At 50.4% G+C, this 23,444-nt stretch overlaps 1 protein-coding gene across 2 annotated transcripts; it reads right to left on the reverse strand.

Annotated features, from left to right (window-relative positions):
• Positions 1–327: 327 nt before the first annotated feature.
• XKR5 (XK related 5) lies at positions 328–22,896 on the reverse strand. Of its 2 annotated transcripts, none has more exons than XM_032260316.1 (7): positions 22,437–22,896; positions 19,408–19,591; positions 15,865–16,049; positions 14,260–14,469; positions 12,248–12,417; positions 7,016–7,127; positions 328–4,137 (listed from the first exon to the last, which is right to left on the reverse strand). In XM_032260316.1, the coding sequence occupies exons 1-7, from the start codon at positions 22,588–22,590 to the stop codon at positions 3,002–3,004; spliced, it is 2,151 nt and encodes a 716-aa protein (XP_032116207.1). In that variant the 5' UTR covers positions 22,591–22,896; the 3' UTR covers positions 328–3,001. The 2 variants fall into 2 exon arrangements, with proteins under 2 accessions (XP_032116207.1, XP_032116208.1); XM_032260317.1 differs by lacking the exon at positions 22,437–22,896 and adding an exon at positions 21,782–22,142 and having other exon boundaries at positions 2,012–4,137.
• Positions 22,897–23,444: the final 548 nt, after the last annotated feature.

The raw sequence follows: 23,444 nt of genomic DNA on the forward strand, positions 1-23,444 counted from the left end.
GCTGTTCTGACTTTATGCACTCATCCCCAGGGACGCCCTTGTCCACCTTTGGGTAACTCTGTCTTAAAGATCCTGTCTGGAACCCTAAGGAGTTTCTTCACGGCTCATAAGAAACTACAGGAAGAAAATAGAATCTCTCCTGTCCAGAACAGTGCTGGGTCCCTGAAGATGACAATCATGTCCTTCTTGTTAAGCCAGCCTGGTGAGGGTTCCTGCAGCCATCTCGGAGCACCTGCTTCTCCCACTGACGCCACGGGCGCCTGGCTCAGCTCTTCTGTGGAGCTCTGTGATCCCAATGACTGGCATTCGGTAGGTGCTCAGCAAGCATTTTTGAATTAAGTGTCCATTTATTAGTCTTCTCTAATAAATATAACATATATTTTGTGATCCTTTTGACCACCAGGCAATATGCTTTTTGGAGGCATGAAGTGAAGAGGCCATTTGAGAAGCCCATGTTCGTCCATGGGGCCTCGAACAGCAAGTGCATGCCTTGATTTATGTATTCTTGGTGCCTGTCACATTCAACTAGTATTCCTTAAACGAATGAATGAATGAAGAGGACTTCCAGCTTTCCAGGCTATTCAAGGGCTAGGAAGTTTGAAAAGAATGGAGCAAATTCCCCATATCCCACCCTTACTTTCCCCCCATAAGACAAATGCTGTTGAATCAGGATACGCACTCAAGCTGAAATTTAGGTGTACAGCCCGGCTCTTTAGTTCATTCATCCTGTTGAATGCCCCAACGCCTCCTTTTGCTGGACACTCTGTTGGGCCTTAAAGTTAGCCCAGAGTGAGGACTGCAACCCTTAATTAGCCTTCAGGGAAGCAGGGCTTCACGTTTAGAAAGAGGTCACCACAGGGCAAAAGGCAGTGGAGTACAGCCCAGGGGCAGAGGGCAGGTTGAGGAGGGCCCAGGAAGATGCCAAGAGGTGACGCTTGAAGTGGAGGCTTGGAGGACAAATGGGGAGGGCCAGTGAGGATTCACGGAAGAGGACCATGCTCTCACATGGCTGGGCGAGAGACTGCGTGGAGGAGGGACGGAGATGCTAGAATAGCACAGTGAATATAACTAGGAATGATTTTGTTCTGTTAACAAACTACCCCCCCCCCTTTTTTTTTTTTTTAGACAGAGTCTTGCTCTGTCGCCTGGGCTGGAGTGCAGTGGTGCCATCTCAGCTCACTGCAACCTCCACCTCCCGGTTCAAGTGATTCTCTCGAGAAGCTGGGATTACAGGTGTGTGCCACCACACCATGCTAATTTTTGTATTTTTGGTAGCGATAGGGGTCTCACTACATTGCCCAGGCTGGTGTTGAACTTCTAGCCTCAAGTGATCTTTTCACCTCAGTTTCTCAAAGTGTTGGGAGTATGGGTGTGCGCGCCTAAGTCTGACCCAAACTCTTGTTATCTTTATGTTGTATCGAAGGTTTGTAGCCACTTGTCTGCTATCCCTGATTGGTTTATGTGGCTGTCCAGGAGGACGCTGATGGTCTGGGAGCTTACTGCAGAAAGCGTCTGCACATGACCTTAGTACTTGTCAGGCTGAGCTAAGTTATTCTACTCTTCCTTTTTAGGGCTCTAATATTGTCCCTCTAATCCAGAGTGTCTGCAGAGGGTAAAAACTACCCATCCTGGGTGGGAATGGTCACTCACTTCTATAATCCCAGCACTTTGGGAGGCTGAGGTGGGCACATTGCTTGAGCTTAGTCAGGAGTTGGAGACCAGCCTGGGCAACATGGCAAGAACCCGACTCTACAAAAAAAAAAAAAAGAATACAAAAAAGTAGCCAGCCATGATGCCCACCTGCCTGTAGTCCCAGCTACTCAAGAGGCTGAGGCAAGAGGATTGCTTAAGCCCTGGAGGTTGAGGCTGCAGTGAGCCATGCGTGTTCCACTGCACTCCAGCCTGGGTGACAGAGTGAGGCCCTGTCTCAACAAACAAACAAAACAAAACCACCCATCCCCAAAATAGCATCCAGCCGTCCGTGTGCCTTTCTTTTTGATGGTTTATGATTGGACTTCCTTAATCGGCTACAAAGGGAAGCTTAAAGAAATGATGGAAATACCTAGCCACAAAGAACGCTTTAAAGTGGAGGAATCAGAGAGAAGCAGCATGCAAGAGGAATGGACGTTTGCTCCCTTCTTGCTGGACGGGCTGAAACCACAGGTGGTGTCTCACATCGAATGGAGGGCGGGAACAAAGCCTGGAGGTAAAGGAGATGGGGTGTAACAGCAGCAGTGGGAGCTGGAAGAGAACTGCTGGCCAGCCAGCCTGCAACAAGAGGAGTTGCACATGTCACAGAAAAGTATCATGCACGCGGCTGGCCAGCAGGATGCTGATGGTCTGAGAGCGTGTCGCAGAAAATGTCGCACACGCCCTTAGTGTGAGTGAGGCTGAGCTAAGTGATTCTACTCTTCCTTTTTAAGGGATCTAATATTGTCCCTAACCAAAAGATACGGGAATCTCAGAATGGCATGTGCACTTGCAGTTATGTTACTTACGGCAGGCACACAGTCCTTTTATACTCCTAGAAAGCATTCACATTATCTTACCATGAGATTTCATAACATAACGCAGTTAGAATGTATTAAAACGAGATTAATAACCACTAAGTGTGAGGCAAGACTAATTGTAACAAGAACTCTGAATAAAGCAGGAATCTAGGTTTTACCTTTGTGTTTCCTAGAAGCCACAGCAAAAAAGTAAAATAGGGGAACCTATAGTTGATAAAAGGCAGCAGGCAGTTTTGACTGGAATCTCTCTCTCCTCCTCCACAGCATGTTAGAGTCTCTCCGATGCATGTGTGGGGTCTGTGATGTTTACAGCGGGTTTGAGATATCATCCAGCCCTGTTTCCTCATTTTTCAGGGATGCAGATAGAGATTCAGAGGGGACAGCGATGTGCCCAAGGACATGGGTGTCAGCAGAAGCAGGATTTCTCCTCCCACTGCACCAAATTCCAGCTTGATTCATCAGCCTGTTGTCTTATCCCCCCATGACTGTGGTCAGATGAAAAAACTCAGCTCGTGCGTCACCTTTTCTCTGCAGCTGTCATCTGTTTGGATAGACTCAGACTTAGGGGTAGATGTGAGGCAGGGCTCATGGGCCATCCTCAGCTGTGGCAACGACATCCATGCACCAACAGCTGCATGGTGACTTAGGTCCCCTGTGGGCTCCTGCTGCTCCTCCAGCTCTGAGATACCAAGGACTCTTCCAGGGAAGCCTGAATGGGCGCAGAAGCCTCTGCGTGGGCCTGTGCCTAGGATGGGGCTAATGTCGGCCATGGTGACTGGGAAGGGCTTGGCCACTGGCTGGGGCGAGGCAGGCTGGGGAGGGCTGCTCTTTCCCAATCTCCTTCCAGAGTGCGGTGTCTGCAGAGTAGCTGGGCTGCCTTCTTGTGAGGATGTGGCCGCTTCTGCAGTGGCGCTGAAGTACAATGTGGAGCTCTGCTGTCCTTCCCCTTCTCTTGGCTGCCCACCCATCCCCTTCCCCTGTGTCCCAGAAACAGCACAAGCTCCCTCCTTTGAGGTGCCCTCCTCCTGTGTGGCTGCTGGGTTCTGGGTAGGTGCTTCGTCCTGCTGATCGCTGGCAAAAGATATGTAACGTGAGGTTTCCAATGGGTCAGCCTCTGCTTTAGAGACACCTTCAAACAGGGAGCCTTTCTCTAAGGTTGGGGGGTCATGGGAGGAGGATGGGAGCTCTTGCTGGGGAGACAGGGCCTTCCTCTGTAGGTCGCCCTGCTGACTCAGCCCCCACGCAGGTAGACAATAGACAGGACTGTCATCTCCAAAGGCAGCATTGATCTTAGACATATTTCCTGTTTTCAGGGCAAGTTTTACCCACAGCCAGTGGTGATGATTGAGGAAGGAGTCCTCCACAGCAACCTGGGTCCCCAGCCCTGCCTCTGGGGGGAGATGCTCAGGGGTGGGGGGCTTCCCCAAAATAGCTAGCTCATAACTTGCCCCTTGGCATGAGCCTGAGCTCTCTGTTCTCTTCTCAGCTAGAGACATGGCCCGAGGAGAAGCTCCTGTCTCAGTTTTATCACCTCCTGCAATGCCGCAGGACTTTCTTATGCAGCCCTGCCAGATGTCTGTGGCTTTTGGATGCAGCAGGCTGTAATAAATTACCAGTGAGACACTGCCTGTAAAGGAACAAAAAGACCTTAAGGTTATGTTCTTTGAAGTCTGCATCCTCCCTGTGGTTTGCCGTTTTGTGTAGAGCAAGATAATCTGGGATCCAAAATAGGACTCTTGTTGGAGCCTCAGAACTGGATATTTTTTGGGAAATTTAAGTAGGTTCCAGCTTCTCTAAGCTGTAAATGTTTCTAAACTTAAACACGAATAACAAGGCTTAAATCCTATGCTTTTGTCTGGAAGGTAGCTCCCGTTGAGTAATCTCCATGTGTGTGTTAGTGTGCATTCGTGCATGTGAGTGTGCATGAGTGTGCATTCGTGCTTGTGTGTGTGTACACACAGGTACACATTTGGTGGAAATATGCATTCTACTTTGGAGTAACTGGATCACATGCTCCAAATTCAACCGTCAATACAGTGGCCGATGCGTTACAAAGCTGGGGGAAGGGAGGGAGTAAGAAATAGCCTCAGAAACAAGTAAGACATAAACAGAGGTTAATCAGATTCATCCAAAACCCCATTTCAAGGAATTTCCATGAACAACAACAACACTTCCTTTGTACATAAACATCTTAATCACATTGTTGTCAGTTTAATTCATTTTGATCAGAAGTGTTGACTGCTGCAATAATTTCTTTACCAGAGCATTCCAGTAAGCCTCCCACGTTATTTCCAGTTTCCTGTTGTACTGGAGCAAGTGCCTGGTTTCAGGGTGCTCATTATAAACAGCACGAAACCTGAAGTAACGCCCGAGAGGGCCAGGAGATCTCAGTGCGATGGAGCTGGAAAGACACCCCCTGAAGGACACCCCCCACCCCTTAACCCTCGCTTGTGTCTTGGGGGACTGGGAGGCCCAGGTCAAGCAGCTGGTTAGTGGCCAGGCTCAAGCCTGGGAAAGGGAGATGGAATTCCCGTGTTCAGTGCCACCTCTGCTGTAGGCCCTACTCAGACAATTTTTGCACTGTTTGGAATTCTCACAACTGCCTGGTGAGGGATGTATTGTCACCCTTCTTTTACTACACTTGATCTTAGCCAAAAGGCCGAGAAGCGATCGTCACCCTTCTTTTACAAGGAGCCACCCAAGGCCAGGGAAGATGAACAAAGGGCCCTGGTCACAGAAGTCCTGGGAACCCTTATTCAGCGAACACAGGCTTTCCAGAAGCCATGTCATTTGGGGGTTCCTGGTGGCATCGCCAGGCTGGCATGCAGTTAGTACTCAATGAATGTTGGTCACAGGATAGAAGGAAAAGGGGAGGAGCCTGGATGCCAGCTTGTGCTCTTTGCACTATAATTCATGTTGGATCTTCCCACCGAGGATTCCCAAGGGTCACCTGGGAGCCAGGGGTTTGACAGCTCCATCAGAGGCCAGAGGAGGACAGGCAGACCTGGCTGCAAGCTGGCGACCACCTGGGTGCTCGGTGCTGCCCGTGGCTCTGGGTTTCCTGCTCACTGCCCTCCTGCTGTGCCGTGAGCCAGCATTCGGCTGTGAAAATGCCTTCTCACTGGAGTGAAACTGGAAGGAAACCAGGTGTCCACTCCCAGGAGTGTGACAGGTTTTCGGAGTGGTGTGGGACATCTTTTCTGAATTAGTGTTAAAATCCAGAAAGGACATGAGGGTACATTTTTCCCTCCCACCACACTGTGTCCCTGGGACTCAGCTATACCTCCTCTGAACTGGAAAATCTGGATTAGTTGTTAGACTTCCTGGCTGGCAAGGCCCCTTCATTCCACTATCACATGGCCCCTCCCTGAAGGAAGGATTGCTTGAAATGTGCCAGGAACACCCAGACCACCGTGCAGTGTGGTGAGAGTGGTGCTTCTCACCTGGGCAGCCCGATGTCCTCAGTTTCCCAGAGGCCATTTATCCACATATGCAGCTTAGAAATCAGTGATCTGCTATTGAAGTGATTATTTTAAAAAAGACAAACCGATGGTGAAACAAGCTGTGGTCCGTCCAAACCATGGAATGTGACTTAGCCGTAAAAACCAGGAGCCGGGCTGAGCACGGTGGCTCACACCTGTAATCCCAGCACTTTGGGAGGCTGAGGCAGGCGGATCACTAGGTCAGGAGATCAAGGCCATCCTGGCTAGCATGATGAAACCTCATCGCTACCAAAAATACAAAAAATTAGCTGGGCATGGTGGCATGAGCCTGTAGTCCCAGCTATTCGGGAAGCCGAGGCAGGGAAATTACTTGAACCCAGGAGGCAGAGGTAGCAGTGAGCTCGCTGTGCTGGGAGATTAGGCTGGTGTCTGCACCTTTCAAGAGCGGGGTGGGATCCCTGCAGGGCTCATGCCAATCTGGGAAGCGAGGTCATCACCATGGGCACAGCACAGCCTTGGGGCCATGCATTCATAAAATATGGCTGATGACAGCTGCCAGGCCTGTGGTGAGGCCTGCATTGGAGCCGGGCTTGAGTCTCAGCTCTATCTGTCACAAGCCATTGGATCTTCTGGGGACTCGACCTCCTCTGTGCCTCACCTTCCTCTCTTCCACTGCGAGGGCACCAACCTCCCAGGGTGCTTGCCTATGGGCTGCAGGGGTGCCATGTCAGGAGGATTCAAGGAGCTCCCTGAGGTGGGAGGGGAGAGGGAAGTCACGTCCATAACCCTGCAGGAGCTCCGGGGGGGATGGGGGCTTTGGGGTCGAGGGGGACAGCCCCAGTTTTGTGTGAGGTTCCAAGCACAGATGAAGAAGGCAGATGAGGCTGAGCTCAGTGTCTCATGCTCTGATGGGAATGGCTCTGCCACGCACAGCACAGTGAGCCTGGTTCCCTGGTCTCCAGTGAACCACGTCTGAACTCAGTTTCCTGCCCTTTGAGCCCACTGTAAAAAAAAATAGGTTGAGGGAGGGGATGCAGATAAGGAAGCGACATTGGGTCTCACCAATCAGAAATCCAGACAGGACTCCCGCTGTGGTCTGCAGGCTGGTCCACGACGTCCCCTGGAGAAAGTCCGTGGCCAACAGCAACAGGATGATGTTCTCCAACAGCATGACCTGCAGGACCCAGGGGAGAGCCCCACACCTCGCCAGGTGCACCTCACCCAGGGGACACCCCACCCTGTGAGTGCAGCCGCTCTCCCTCCCCTCCATCCTGGGTGCCCACTGGGAACCCCAGGCTGCTGGGCCTACCCAGGAGCAGAGCTATGTCCCACTAAGACCTTCTCTGGCAAAGAGAGAGCCTCCCTGTTCTCAGGGTGGTTCATTAAAATGTCTGCAGAATCATAAAAGCCCAGGAAGTATATAAGGGCATTCCTCAAATGGCTGGGGACTGTCTTTAGAGTCAGTGTGGGTTGAGAGGAGACTTTTATTTCTACTTTGCATATTTCTCCATCCTCATGCTAACTGCAGGCACGCATTAATGGTATAATTAAAGGTAGCTGCAGAGCTAATGATGCCACTGAATTCCAGGAAGCTAAGGTCACAAACTTTCTATTTACTTCAGGATTTATTTTTTCTTTGCAGCCACCAGGTGGCAGGCGGAGATGGGAGCTCGCGGGCTGACAAAGGGGCCCGGCCCTGCGGCCACAGCTGATCAAAGCGGCAGATCGTCCAGATGGCGCCTGGTATGCCAATCTTATTAACTTTCCTTTCCGATTTTTAAATATAAAATATAAAAATATATGTCTCCATTAAAATAAGTAAATGAGCTCGACATAATTCAGAGAAGATATATTTAAATACTGTGTATGTTATTTATTTTAAAACAAATTATATGCTGATTTTCTAAAAGTTCAAAAGATTTGCCAGGGTCATTCATTGGCTTCGTTTTCACTCTCAAAAATTCAAATAAAAAGAGAAATTAAAAAGATGATGAGGAACTGCTTTGTCATCTTACAAATGTTCTGGGCAGGATTTCTGTACCAAATGCCTTGGCCAGTGGCCGGTACAGAAGGCATCTTTCTCTTCGCACTCCTCCGTGGCGTGGTTCTGGTGGTTCAGATTCTTCTGATTGTCCCAACTCCAACACCTGCCTTCTGTCTTTCGCACCATTTTTGTGGTTCTGGCCCCATGCCTCCTATCTTCATTCTCTCTCTGAAATCTCTCCTCCGCACCAATGTTGGGGTGACCTGCTTCACCCAGAGGTTGTACCTTCCCATTTCTCCCCCATGCACCTCTAAACAGTCCCACCTTCACTCTGGATCCAGTCCCCACTTCTCTTTCTCTTTTTTTTTTTTTTTTTTTTTTTTTGGTAAGATGTAGTTTCACTCTTGTTGCCCTGGCTGGAGTGCAATGGTGCGATCTCGGCTCACCGCAACCTCTACCTCCTGGGTTCAAGCAATTCTCCTGCCTCAGCCTCCTGAGTAGCTGGGATTACAGGCATGCACCACCATGCCTGGATAAGTTTTGCATTTTTAGTAGAGACTGGGTTTCTCCATGTTGGTCAGGCTGGTCTTGAACTCCTGACGTCAGGTGATCCGCTTGCCTCAGCCTCCCAAAGTGCTGGGATTACAAGCGTGAGCCACAGCTCCTGGCCTACAGTCCCCACTTCTCAACAGAGCAGATGGCCCTGTTTGCCAGTTAACCCCAATTTTCCTTTCTGGGGTCATCTTCCAGCAGACTCTCCCCAAATGACGTTCCACTGACAGAGTCCTTCCTCAACCAAACTCCAGTCAGGCTCCTCTGAGCTTTCTTTTCAACGAGGCTTCAACCCTGGCCACTGAGGGCTCCTGACTCAGCACATACGACTCCCCTCACCTCCCCACACCAACTCCCCTCACCTCCCCACACCGAGACTTGAGCGAACAGGGACAGAGTTCCCAGCAGCTCAAGGCCTCACCCCTACCATGTTGACCTCAGTCTCCTTTAAGTTCCTGCCTAAGAAAGCTCAATGCTGCCAGGAGAATGTACTGTTTGTTCCGGCCAAAACTTGGTGCTGGACCGATGGGACCCTGCACTTCCTTTCAGAGCAGTTACTATAGAAACTTGGAATTGCAAATCATTTTGCTGTGCTGTGAGATATACATCTTCCATTACCCAGAACTGTCTCCTCGAGAGCCCAAGAGCCGTCTATTTAAATATAAACTCCAAGCCTGGTGGGTGCATTGCTCTAACACGACTGACTCCTGCCTCCCGTCATAAAGAAATGAGAAATTTGTTTCTGCTCCCAACGAGTGGCAGGAGCCAGTTAGCAAACGCAGATGGCACACTCGCATGTGCGATCCCACTTTCCTGCTTTTTGTGAATTTCCACTTCCCTGACTCTGCCCAAGCCCCTCCATGTTGCCTTCCTTCCTCCCTTTTAACTCCCCAGTCCCCTCTGCACAACTTGCAGGTGGGCTTAGTTCATGCAGGGCTCTCTTCCCTATGGCAATAGGCTGAGTGCTGTGTGTTTTCACTGCTGTTAACTAGCTCTCGCTGACGCTGCACATGTCAGTTTCCTGTGGATTTCCAGACACTCCAGGGTCTTTCCGTTGCTTCTGCAGCTTTGCCTGAAACGTCCCAGCCCCCACCCTCCACACCTGTTCTTCAGGTAAACCTTGCTCACCACACAGCACCTCACTTGTGTCCCCTCTGTAAACCCTTCCCCTACTTTCCCAGGCTCTGAGTCTCGTGTCCTGTGGGGTTTTGATAACGTCACTTCTTTGATCACAGTGGCTGCACGGATTTGCCGATGTCTTTGTGGCCACTGAGACGTGACCCTCTCACAGTGTGGTGTCTAATTCCATTTTCAGCACAGGAGGAGGCTGAATGTGTGCTGGCGTGAATAAACCCATGACAAGTGAAAGAAGTGAGACCAGGTCGTATGTTACATTCCGAAATGATGGAGAGGCTGGCTTCTGCTTCTGAGCAGGAGAGGACAGGTGAGTACCTCCTGAGCTATGCCAGTCATTGTGCCACCTGCAGCTGTTTCCAAACATGGATTCCCAGACCCCACTCACACCTACTGAGTCAGAATCTCTGAGGGGAGCCTGGGAATCTCCACTTTAGAAAAGCCCCCCTGAGTGCCACTGACAACCATCAGGGCTGCCCAGCACTGCCTGCCACAAAGAGGGGTCCGGATTTAGGTCTGGCCAGCTTGTGTGGTGCAGTGTGGGGTGAGCACGCCCACCTGTCCCCTCCGCCTTTTCTACAGCTCCATGGCTACAGCCTCACCGTGGAAGGTGATTGGCAGGCTGTCTTGAAATGTGAGTAGTTTAACAGGTTATCCTGGGAGCTATTTCACCTCTTTCTGGTAGTATAGGACATCTTTGCCCTCCACTTCCTTCCTCCTCCCTTTCCTTCCTCTCTCCCTTCTTCCTTCCTCTTTTCCTTCTTTCCCTCTTTTCTTGCCCCCAATGTCTCTTTCATTTATTGTAAATTATTTATCTTTCAGAGCATCTACATCTATCTACCTCTGACAGGCACTTGGGTTTCTGTCCGTCATCTATCAATTTAGCAACAATCATTTCAGAGATGCAAAAACTGGGTGCGGGGGCAGGGGGGGTCCCTGATGACTCTCATGCAGTTCAGAACCCAACAATCCAGGCGTCAAACCCTAACTGGTTGGGCACCAAGGCCTAAAGCCCATGTTCCCCGCCACGTGCTGCTGGAATCCAGGCCACTGGGCTAGGACTGCCCGCCTTGGACGGTCTGCGCACAGGGAGAGAGCTGGGGATGCTCGTGCCTCTGTGGCAGATCCTACTCCGAACGTGATGGTGTCTGATTGCTGTTTCTCCCATTTCATCACTCTTGACTCAGTGATCCAGTGACTACATGAGACAGCTGGGAAGAATGAAGGATTAACAAGGCGGCAGGTGTCCAGTTCCTCCTTGTTGAGCTCCTGCTTATCTGGGCATGCGCAGACAGGGTGTCCACCTAGGAATAAGCCACTTCAGCAAACTGGATGAGAAAATCAATATTCCACTTTGTTCACGCAGGGATCATGTGGGTTGGGAGGCTGCTCATGCATGACCTGGGCTCTGTCACAGGTGAACATATCCAGAGCACGCATGCTGTTATGCTTGGCATTCAGATGTGGAAGCTGAGGTTGGTGAGGTTCAGTAATGCGTCCAACACTGCAAGTCCTCTGAGCTCTGCCTGGCTCCGTAGCCTGTGGGGTCACTGTGCTATATGGTTCTAAAATCTGCAGGCGTCCAGTGCGCTCCCCTTCCCGGGACAGGAGGAGCATCCTGTCTTTAAAAGCATCCCTGCCTTTACCTTCACCCAGGTCTCCACCCTGGAATGCCTGACTCTGCCCACAAAAATCTCACCTTTTCATATTAATAATGGCTACAACTTATGGCTTATTTTGTGCCAGATACTTATGTATGTCATTTTATTTGGTCTTTATAGGAACCCCAAAAAGTATATAGATCTTATTTAATCTTCACAGGAACACTGAGAGCAGGGTGATTTATCCCTAGTGTGTGCATGAAAAAGTAGGTTCAGAGAATTTAATTCTTAACTGAAGCCAGCTCATGGTGGCCGTCAGCAGAGCTGAGCTCCAATGCAAGCTTTCCTGACTCCAAAAGCCATGCCCCAGCCCACGCGGTGGCATTTTCTCTCCTTTGCTCATTACAATCCAGCTCAAACTCCACTGAGCAGCAAAACGTGTCTCTGGCCATCCCGAAGAGAGGTGATGCTGGACTCTATTCCTGTGAGTCCCAGACATTTTTTTTCTCCTGGAATCTAGCCACATTCTTCCTTATTTTGGTTATTTGGGTACTTACTTACCAAATATTATAATTTTTTTTAAATAGGAAGAAATCTACTAGACTTGAAGCCATATGAAGAAGTATTAGGCCACTTTTGTGTTTCTGATACTCTCTAGGGACCATGCCTGGATCTTAATCATAAAATGAGATGGAGTTGGTTAACAAAGACATTAAGTGTATGATGTAATATTGCTGCACTGCAATGATATTCAGCAGGTGGGCTGATGTAGAGAATACATCACCAAATATACCTCAGTTGTCACAGTGACTTTGGGGGCCACAACTAGAGGTTGGGTTACTGTTTTCAAAGCCTGTCATCTCTGTTCAAGACTATAATTCCTTTAAGGATTTTTCCTAAACTAAGCTATTCTTTCTACAAGAGCTAGGCAGACACCAGTGCATGCATACACACACACCCACACTCCCCCCTCCACTTGCTGCATACACTGTAAATGTTAGGATAAAGAAAAGTGCCACTTGCCATGTAGAACGTGAACATCCTATTTCTGGAAGGGCTGTCCCAGAAGCTGAGGTAGCAGAGGATGTAGATGGCCCCCACGAGCAGGTTGAACAGCCTCCAGTGGCAGGTGCTGTCAATGACATCACTCTGCTGGGCGACAAGCCAGAATGTCACCACCAGCCAGTGGGCACCTGCACAGAGGCCGGGTGCAGACGTCAAGATCCACGCAGGGAGATGGGGGAAGGGCAAGGACACAGAGACCAGGGGCTGGAAGCCCTCCTCTCCCACCACATTTGATTCAGCATCCAGGAAGAGCCATCAGAAGACCCAGAAGAGATTTGAGGGGCACAGAAAACCAGCGCAGTTTATCTGTGCATGTATTCTCCTGTTTTATCCACATAAAGCCCATCTGATCTAATTTGAAGATGAGAAAACAGACCAGCTTCAATAACACTTGCCAAATATTGTATACCTATGCCCTTTTTGTTCCAGAATGTGTTTAAGGGGGCACTTATAAAACTGCCAATTATTTTAAAATTGTTACGAGAGCTAAAAACCTCCACACCCAAAGCAAAGAACTCTGTGGTGCAACTGTAATTTTTTATTCCCATATTTTTGTTTGTTTGTTTTTTTTTTTTTTTTTTTTTTTTTTTTTTTTTTTTTTTTTTTTTTTGAGACGGAGTTTCGCTCTTGTTACCCAGGCTGGAGTGCAATGGCGCGATCTCGGCTCACCGCAACCTCCACCTCCCGGGTTCAGGCAATTCTCCTGCCTCAGCCTCCTGAGTAGCTGGGATTACAGGCACGCGCCACCATGCCCAGCTAATTTTTTGTATTTTTAGTAGAGATGGGGTTTCACCATGTTGACCAGGATGGTCTCGATCTCCTGACCTCGTGATCCACCCGCCTCGGCCTCCCAAAGTGCTGGGATTACAGGCTTGAGCCACCGCGCCCGGCCTTATTCCCATATTTTAAGATGAATAAAGCATTCTGGATTTCAAGCTGAATTTTTAAAAAAGAATAACAAAATAGCTAATCTCTCTTTAGGAGCACAGTTGTTTTTTGTTGTTGTTGTTTTTTTCCGTTTTCAAAAAAAAATTCTTTCCTGCCAAAAACTGTATTTAATGTTTGCTCCAGGCCCAAGGGCTAAATATTTCTTAATATGTCCAATTCTTTTCAAACAAGAGTACCCTGTTCCTTCTTGTATATTCACTGATGACCAGAGATGACAGCTCCCCTTGGCAGGGACACACAGGCCCTATTCAGGGAGCCTCCATAGCCAGAGAGACTCTGTCATCGCCATTCATATTGTGTGTGCCTAGACTGAGGGAGGAGGGAGTGCTTGGATTTAGCGGAGCTGTCCTATTTGCAGCAGAGGAGATGTCCAGGATTCAGCATTCAAAGGGAATGGTGCACTTTTGGAGGCCATCTGCAGTATCATATACTGTATGTTTTTATATCAGGTGAGGCATGTGGCATCCTGTACCTCCCTCCTGTTTGGGTGGCAGTTTTACTACATAAAATATTTTGGCCTTTAACAGAGAACAGTCTCCTGAGAAGCTCTCTGCTCCAGAGTTAGCTGGGCGTTTTGAGGGCTGGGATGTCTGAGCTATGGCAAGGCATCTCCCAAGAGAGCCAGGATACGTTCCTTCCTGCTCTGGATATGTACTCATCTGGAACTGCAGTCTAGTCCTCCGTGCTCTTGAATCTGGGCTGGCTATGCTTGGTTTGACCAACAGAATACAGCGGAAGCAGTTCTAGCCTATTCTAAGCCTATTTTTACAGAAGACTGGCAGTTTCCAGTTCCTCTCCACTGGAATTCTCAGCTGCTAATTCCCATCAAGGCTCCCTATGAAACTGAACACCTGCTACCCCATTGCCATCTCTGAGGTCCCCCAAGCAAGGTCCATTCAGCAGAGAGCCCAGTCCGCCCTCAAGCCTGGGATTGAGGATCATAAGTGATTATTCTTGAGGCATTTATTTCTGGGTTGGTTTGTTATGCAGCAACAGATGACCAGATCATTAGCTCAGCTCACCTGCAACCGCAAAAACCCAAACGTGGTAGGCTTTGTAGAACAGAACCAGGCTCAGCACACGTGTTCCCAACATGCCCATCCTCCAGAGCTGCTGGCAGAAGAGGGCGGCCCATGGCATGGCCAGGTGGCCTGGCTTCATGAAGCCCATGAAACAAGTGTAGGACACCAGTGCCCAGGAGAGTGAGGACCAGGAGAACAGAGTGCTCACCCCTGCAAGGGAAGCAGAAAGACATGGTATTCTCTGAAGGTTTGGAAAGCATCACACCATGTGAAGATTCACTCATGGCATTTCTTTAATGGGACATGTAACCTCTTGTTAAAAGCCTGGCTGCACAGAGGGTATCACTAACCCAGCACCTTGACCAGTAGGTAACATAACAACTGTTTCCAAACACACGTGTTTATATTCAGGAAGAAATGGGGATATGTAGGAAATATTTGCACTGCAAATGTACCAAATGCTCTTCCCAGCAAATGAGCCAGGTTCTTTCTTTCTATGCCCTTTAAGAAGAAATGTTCCAAATTCTGATCTTCTAAGGCCTCTGTATATAACAAGCTGATCCTACAAGGCTGTGAACATGGTTCCACCCCAAATGTACTTTGCTGTTTGAATGAAAACATCAGATGGTGTCAGGCTATTTGATAAAGATGGATAGAAGGACAGTGCAGTCATATATGTGAAGCATTTAATTTATGCATATGCAATTGTGGACACTCGGCAAACAGGAAGGGAGAGATGAAGATATGGAAGGGGAGAGGTGGGGAGGAGAGGAAGGGGAGGGAAGAGAAGGGGATGGAGGGTCGGGGTGGGGAGAGAGAAAAAAGAAGCAACTGAGAGAACAGGCAGAGAATGTGAACGTCCTGAAATGAGAGGGAGCTGGAAACAAACGTTGCAAGGGCCTGAGTTGTTCTGCTTCCACATGCTCGGAGGGTGTAAGCCTCTGGCTTCATTAAGAATTACTCTTTTTTTTTTTTTTTTTTGAGACAGGGTCTCATTCTTACTCTGTCACCTGGACTGGAGTGCAGGGGTGCAGTGACAGCTCACTGCAGCCTCAAACTCCTGGCGTCAAGTGATGCTCCCACCTCAGCCTCTTGAGTAGCTGGGGCTACAACGGCACGCCACCATGCCTGGTTCATTTTTGTATTTCTTGGTAGAGACGGGTTTTCACTAGGCTTGTCTTGAGCTCCTGGGCTCAAGCAATCCAACCGCCTCGGTTTCCCAAAGGGCTTCGACTGCGGTGTGAGGCATTGTGTCCTGCCAAGAATGATTCTAACGATTATAGATACAAGAAAAACCTGTGCACTGAGTTTACTGAGAGGCAGCCTTTCCAAGGTTATTTTCAGGATAATTTTGATTATGGGCAATTTCCATCTTATGGACTGACTTTAGAACATAACCCTTAGGAAAGAAGGACACCAACTCTCTGTAAGCTCTCTGCAGCAGCAAAAGCCAATTTGAAGAAGCATCGTGGACTAGTGAGCTCCAGGTGCCCTAGTTCTCCTAAGCAGAGGAAATCTCGAGGGGAGGGTTTTGCTTGGCAGGCTCGTGTTCCCTTCCCCCTTCGGCAGTCAGGCAGTCTGTGCTCCGTGGTGAAAGCTACTCACCTGGCACAATATCTGTGAAGTCTGAGGCTAGAAACACATATGTCTGAAGCAGCAGGTGGGGCCCGGTCTGCAGCAGGGCCTCCAAGAGTCGAAGGGCCGACAGGTCGGCCTCCTGCAGCTGCAGCTGGCCTCGATGGGGAGCCTCCTGTTCCTTCTGCAGAGCGGTCAGTGCAGCGTCCCAGTGCCTAGGAAACAGCGGAGGGCACATGACATGGAGCCAGACTGTGGCGAGTTTCAGTGGGACCTCCTTTCCTTCAGAGACATACAATGTCCTAAGCAATATCCTATGCCCTTACTACTTCCCAAGAGCTGCCAGTTAGGCTGCTGCCAGGCTCTGACTGCAAGCAGAAGACGTCAGTTCTATGTAAGTTTCCCGAGTCCTGTAGTGCTCAGCCAGGCCACACTCTCCCCACGTCTGGGGAGGGTGGGGGCAGGCTGGGAGCCAATACCTGACCCGAGGGCTCTTTGAGCTGGTGTGGCTTCATGGCAAGGGAGTCCAGGCTGCCTGCTCTATGGGGCTCAGCAGTCACCCTGACCTGGGTCCCCACCCCCGATCCTCCTGGGATGGAAATTCATTTATCGGCAGATGTTTGTTGCAAGGTACTGTGTGTTGTCATCTCTTTGGAGGACAAAAAGATGAAAAAACCATCTTTCTTAAAAAGAAAGGTGAAAAAGATGTTGGTAATATACAGTATTAAAGTGGAAGTAAAAAAAAAAAACCTAAATATAAAAAAGTAATCATCTGTAAGTAGCCACTAATAACAGGTTCTCTTGAACAGAGTCAGACTTAAAATTAACATAGTGTGTATTGCTGGGAACTTAAAAAAGAATACAATTGTGGCTTAAATCCTTGCCTTTATTTATTTATTTATTGAGACAGTCTTGCTCTGTTGCCTACGTTGGAGTGCATTGGCGCCATCTCAGCTTACTGTAACCTCTGCTTTGCAGGTTCAAGCAATTCTCATGCCTCCCAAGCAGCTGGCATGACAGGCATGTGCCACCAAGCCCGGTTAATTTTTGTATTTTTAGTAGAGATGGGGTTTTACCATGTTGGCCAGGCTGGTTTCAGACTCCTGGTATCAAGGGATCAGCCTGCCTCCACCTCATAAAGCGCTGGGATTACAGGTGTGAGTCATCCTCCTGCCTGGCCATATCCTTTCATTTTTCTAAGCAACTTTACCTCAGGAGGTTTGTGTTTTACTGGCTTCCCAGTTAGTAGATTCTTTTGTATTTTGTTACAGGGACACTCAAAGGGACCTATTCTTAGGCAATTCAAAATTGTGCAAAACACACTTGTTTTGGCTCCCCCTACAGGTCCTTTTGCAGAACTGCAATTTGCAAAACCGAATTGCTTCATTAAAAACAATGCTTAGTGTTTGGCCAGGTGCGGTGGCTCACGCCTGTAATTCGAGCACTTTGGGAGGCCGAGGTGGGTGGGATCACCTGAGGTCAGGAGTTCAAGACCAGCCTGGCCATCATGGTGAAACCTCATCTTAAAAAAAAAAAAAAACAAACAACAATACTTAGTGTTTTCTTTGAACTGAATATGCTAGTTTCAGGATGAGGAATAGATTTACTGCTTCCTATTTTAACGTTCAGAGTTTTCCTCTAAGGAAGTAAATTTCTGTTTTTTGGTTCATGTTTAACCTGAGAAACACTGCAAATCTTGCGGCTTTTATGCTTGCACTGGCTGTTGTAAACCTTAGGGCCAAACTGACCCGCTTCCGGTAACTGTGCATTCTGGCTCTATCTTGGTTTCCAACATTTCATCTCTATACCTGGCCTTTCTCACATCCTTTCCTTTTTCTTCTTTTAAATTTTGATGTGTATTTTTAAAGTCACCTTAACTTCTTTTTGAAAATAAGAATAATATACATGACTAATTGTTTTCCTAATTTCTAATGTTCATGTCTCTCTTCACTTATCTGTATGAATTCACTAATATATGCCAGATTATTCAAGTTAGTTTTTTGATATATACTAGAAAATCATGGCATCACTTAAGAAAATTAAGACCACATGGGAAAGACAGTGTAGCGTCCACTGTGAAATACCAGCAGCATGAATTTGGACACACTGTGGTCCCCTGGCAGTCCGCATCTCTGAAGAAGGCAGCAGATTCCATGGCGCCTGAGGGTCCACACAGCTTCAGAAGGCAGATTTGTCTAACCATTACCCAGGCAGCCTCTCTAAGTCACCACCTGGGCTTACCTGTCTCTTTGGGATACCAAACATGAGCTCCTGGTAACTGACTCACTCAACAATCTGTCTGTTTTCGAGGGCTCATGCCTTATGACTGTGATGGTCAAAGCCAAGTAAGACCCAGCGCCCTTATGGATTTATTAATGGGATGGGCCAGTCAGGGAAGGGGACGACAATGGCAGCTAGGGCACAGGAGAGGCTCTAATCCTATAAGGCCCTTGGAAAGCCCCTTCTCTACCTTCTTCCCCATGGAAAAAAAGGCCCTATCTTTTCAGAGGAAGGGCACTGATTGAAACAAAGGCCCAGTTTTTGGCAAAATGGCTGTAGCTGCAAGTGTGCTTTTGGTGCTGTTAGAGATTTAGGCTCCAACTCTGAGGGTCCAGTGAAATTGAGAGTGGGTACATGAGGTCTTTCTCAGAAGCACCCTCTACCTCCTGGCTGAGATTCTATTCTACTCTGGGCGGGGCGGCGTCACTCCCTGCTCGCAATGATGCTCTCTGTGGGGCTCAACACTCATTTCAGCGCCTCCAGAGAAAGTCTTGGGAATAGCGGGCAGGCATAAATCCCGAGGACCCAGAACAGCATTGGCCGCAACCCCTTGAACGCCCTTCCAACCCTCAGTGCCGAGCTGCAGGGCTTCGCTGCTCTGATCTCTGAGTTTTTCTCCCTTAAAAAAATCCCTGTCAACCCAATGGAATTATGAGGCAGCTGACAGCTGAAATGTGCCCTTGATGTAAACTCACTGACACATCTCTTCTGATAGCTCCTTGAATCCAGGTTCTCAAAGTAGAAAAAATGAGCCCTCACCTGCCGAGATGGCCTGTGGATCATGATAAGCCCACCGCGCCCCAGAACCATCCCTGGCTACTTCTCTACAGAAAAAACTGCCCCTGGTGTCCAAATGACTTTTTCTTGGTATGAGTCTTGAAGCAAACGTCACCAGGCTGGCTTCACTGTCTAGCCTGTGGTTCGCTAAAGCTATGCCACCTTCCCGTTTGAAGGTGATAGTGTGTAGGTCGAACTGCCTCAAGCAACTTGCTTTATATAGAGATAAAGTCTCCACCAACAAAACAGCGAGACAGGACTTCAATTGAAGACAAGAAAAAGCTTTTTGTAAGGTCCCAGCTGCACAGAGAAAGCCCCTGAGGTTGAAGTTGCTCAATCATGTGTAGGCCGGACCTGAGGTGGCATCATCAGAGCAGGGGTTTGACACGGCAGCTTTGAACCTCTTCCCAGTGCTGAACTTTGATGACCTGAGGACAGAATCCACAGGAACAGAAGAATCCTGCTGCTGCACTTGTGCAATTGTGCTCCAGAGGTGAAAGAGGCAGCTGTTCTTACCGCTTCCAAACGCCAAGCTGCAGGAGGTGCAGCATCAGCAAGGAGCAATGCCCTTGATGTCCATCTGCTCGGAACCACAGGTAGCTCAGGGCCTGGATCAAGAACCCGGGCAGGAGGACCGCAAGGGCCAGCCACCCCCACAGAAGCCGTCCGGTGGCAAAGTAGTAACCCACAGTGTAGAGGCCTGGGGGAGAAGAGGAAAGGTAGGCAGGTAAGTGGAAGGCTGGAGTGAGACTGGGTAGCTGCATTTTAAATAATTTACCATTTTCTGGATGTTATCATGTTCTGACCTCTTAAAACTTTTCTGGCTGGGGAGTGACTGCCCCTCCCCAAGGCTAGCAATTATTTGAGCTAGCAAAGGGACCAGGCAGGAGCTTGCCTTTGACATGTGAATTAAATCTAGCCAGAGCCAGACCTCCCCTACCTGGCCCGTACCCACCAGAAGGCAAGCTGCTTTTGCTTTAATCATCCCAGGGCCTAATGCCAGGCTCTTAGGGATCACCCTTAGACCCCAAAGCCACGGAAATTATCCAAAGAGCTAATCCAAAACTGGTGCCCTGCCCCAGCTAAAGTTCTGGCCTCAAATTCCCTTGTTGGTTCCTGTCTCCTGCCTCCTGACCACCCTGGTGACACTCCCCTGTGGCCCAGCATGGAGTGCTATGTCCCCTGTCCTAGGACCTGGGAACACAACAAACTTTGCGTTCCAGAGCCTCTGCTGTGTCTCATCTTGTGGCCACACCTAACTGTCTCATTAAAAACAAAACCGCCGGGCGCGGCGGCTCACACCTGATCCTAGCACTTTGGGAGGCTGAGGCGGGTAGATCACAAGGTCAAGAAATAAAGACCATTCTGACCAACATGGTGAAACCCCATCTCTATCTACTGAAAATACAAAAATAAGCTGAGCATGGTGGCATGTGCCTGTAGTCCCAGCTACTTGGGAGGCCGAGGCGCGAGAATCACTTGAACCCCGGAGGCAGAGGTTGCAGTGAGCCAAGATTACACCACTGTATTCCACCCTGGTGACAGAGTGAGACTCCGTCTCAGCAAAACGAAACACAAAACAAAACCAAAGCACTCTGGGAAGCTGAGGCGGTCAGATCGCTTGACATCAGGGGTTCAAGACCAGTCTGGGCAACATGGTGAAACACCCTCTCTGCTAAAAATACAAAAATTAGCAGGTGTGGTGACAGTGTAATGCCAGCTACTGGGGGGGCTCTGAGGCACGAAAATGGCTTCAACTCAGGAGGCGGAGTTTGCAGTGCGCCGAGATTGCACCACCCCACTCCAGCCTGTGCCACAGAGTGAGACTCTTGTCTCAAAACAAAACAGTAACCAACCAACACAATGTCCCCGCCACCAGCAAGAGTCTCCTAGGAGCAGCCTGGGAGCCGGCAGGGCCTCTGGCCACAGGGACAGCATGAGCTGAATGACAGTGCCCGGCTTTCCAGAGCTGCTGGATGAGTTAGGACCTGTGCCAAGTGCCTAGCATCTCGTGCATCCTGGAGAACGATGGAACCTCCTCTCTGGTCTGCTTGTTTGTGGTTGGGTGCGGTCACAGTGGAGAGGATCTGCACTCCCCGGCCAGTAACTCCACACCACGGAACTGTTAGTCCCTGTGGGGTCTGGACTCCACGTGAATGATCACAGCTCGCTCTGCGGGTCCCTCTTCTACTTTCGCATGGGAACTCCCTGACCTGGAACTCTGGACCTCCCCAATACTCCCGTGGAAGCAGCCCCTGCTCCTGAGGGTTGTCTGAGGCTGGTCGTGGGGGCGGGGCACCGGGAGAGGCACCGCACAGAGGCATCCTTCCATACCGCTGTTTTTTGGGTTTTCCAACTTTGTAAAGTTCTAAGAGGATGAATGAACAAAAGTCGCGAGTTTGGGGGAAACTGCGGAAACTGCCCCGAGGCACAACTACCAGCTCTGGACAGCGGGGTCGGGGCTCAGCAGCCCTTCCTAGGTGCCCAGGCTGGGTCTGGCTCTCACCACCCCGAGCGTCCTGGGCAGCCTCCCCTGCACAAAAGCCTCAGGCGCAGACCCGGCCTGCCAGGCGGGGGAATGCTGCGGCCCAGGCCGTGCCCGGCTAGGGGGCAGGGGAGGACAGCTGGGGCAGGCGCAGATCCCCGCGGGTCCCGCCCGGCCCGGGGCGTGGAGCCCAAGCGCATGGGCGTCCTCAGTGCGCGACTTGCTCTGCGCGCCTCGGGAACAGCGCGACCGGCAGGGACGCCGCCTGTGAACTCAGGGAACAGTCCCGAGCCAGCGGCCCCTGGGTCCCCCCTCTACCCCAGCAGGGACTCTGCCCGAAGAGGCGTCCGCAGGGAGCCCAGAGGAAGTAGGCGGAGACGCTCCTCTCGGCACCGAAGGAGTTACCAGTTCAAACCCGAAGGGCGCGAAAAATGGGGCCATCTTGTTCCGCCGTGGCGGGCGCGCTCTGGGCTCCCCCGGGACCGAGGTGTCCCCGGAGAGCCGCGTCCACCCCGTCCTAAACCCTGAAGGGAAGTCGCCGTCCTACAGGGCCCTGTGGATGCGGAGCCGTGCCTCCTCCCCCGCCACCCCTCCTGCGAGCGGCCTCCAAGCCTCAGGGTTCCCCTGGCTGGCCGGGGTATGGGGAAAGCCCGGGCGCCCCCAGACTCGCGCTGAGCACATCTTGGCATAGTAGCACTTTACAAAGCTTGTGTTGGCGAGAAGAGCGGATACATCTCCTCTGGCTCTGCGAGGGGATCTTGCATCCGTAGGGAGTCGTGAATGGGGGCGGAGGACCGAGCATCGGTGGAGGAAAGTCATGCATCGTGGGTGGGGGGGGTCCGTCAGGGGACAGGGAGCCGAGCATGGGTGGAGGGAAGTCATGCATCCGTGGGGGATCGTGCATGCGTGGGCGTCCACTAAAGACAGGCGGGCGTGCTCGGCATGTGGGGTGGCTGCCACCGTGCATCGCTGGCGCGCAGAGCTGGGCGCAGGCCGCCCGAGGCGCCAGGGTTGGGTGGGGAGCTGCAGGGGTGAGCACAGCCTCGGCTGCAGCACTCACGCGCGCTCTGCTCGGCCGCCTGCAGCAGGGCCGAGAGCCCCAGGAGCCCCGCGTGCATCCTCCGCGCTGCCCCGCAGCCTGCGCCCGCCCCTTCCCCTGCCTGCGGCCCCGCGTCGGGGAGGTTTCCGGCCCGGGGCCCGACTGCCGGTGGCATTTCGGCCTGAGCGCGCGAAGTCTGGGTCTGGTTTATTCCTAGTCGCCAGCAGGGGAGGGAGGGAGGATGCCTGGGGTTTCTGGCTTCCAGGGTGGGTGGGGGCGGGGCGGTGGAGTCCAGCTCAGGTCCGTGCTCCTGTTAAGGGCAGAAGCGGTGGAGTTCCCCCAACCCTATACGGCCAGGAAGGCGCTTGGTGATCGTCAGGACTGCGCAGGGTTCCTCCGGAAATGGCTAAACTCGCCACCGCCTCTGCGGCGGCAGCAAGTCCGTTTACCGCTAGTCAGGGAGTCAAACTGCGTGTGAGTAAATGTCCATATGGAGAGAGTTGGGTTAGAATCGTTGATTGGGTCTTTTTGAAATCTTACAGTTGTATGGCCAGAAAACACAGGACACGTTACCCGGCGTTGTGGTCTGTACCGCAAATCCAACCCAGGCCCTAACCTCATGAACGCTTTTTCCAGATGTGCTTGAGGGTTAAGTTTTCAATGTTTAGAAAGTAAGCACATTGGAAAACCTGCTCTTTGGAGATCGATCGATCTATTTATCTATCTGTCTGTCTGTCTACAGATATAGAGATATATACACACACATATCTGAAAACATTCTGACATTTTAAAAATGGCAAGACAGAATTTTATTCAGAACGGTCGTCATAGATGTAAGGGACTGCGCTGAGGTTTTGCAGCAGGGGAGACAGATTGGGGTCCACTCCAAAAATAATAAGTAATTGTGGGGTTTTATAGCCAAGGAGCAGGGTGGGGGGTGGTGGATGGAAAGCCACTGAGAAGAGGACATCAAGTCGGGGTTCTGCTCACCTGACCTAATAGGATTCTTGTTGAGGGTGGGCCAAGGTG

This window comes from Sapajus apella, unplaced genomic scaffold, assembly GCF_009761245.1.
Source record: "Sapajus apella isolate SASKATOON/1434 unplaced genomic scaffold, GSC_monkey_1.0 scaffold116, whole genome shotgun sequence".
Classification (NCBI taxonomy): Eukaryota; Metazoa; Chordata; class Mammalia; order Primates; family Cebidae; genus Sapajus; species Sapajus apella.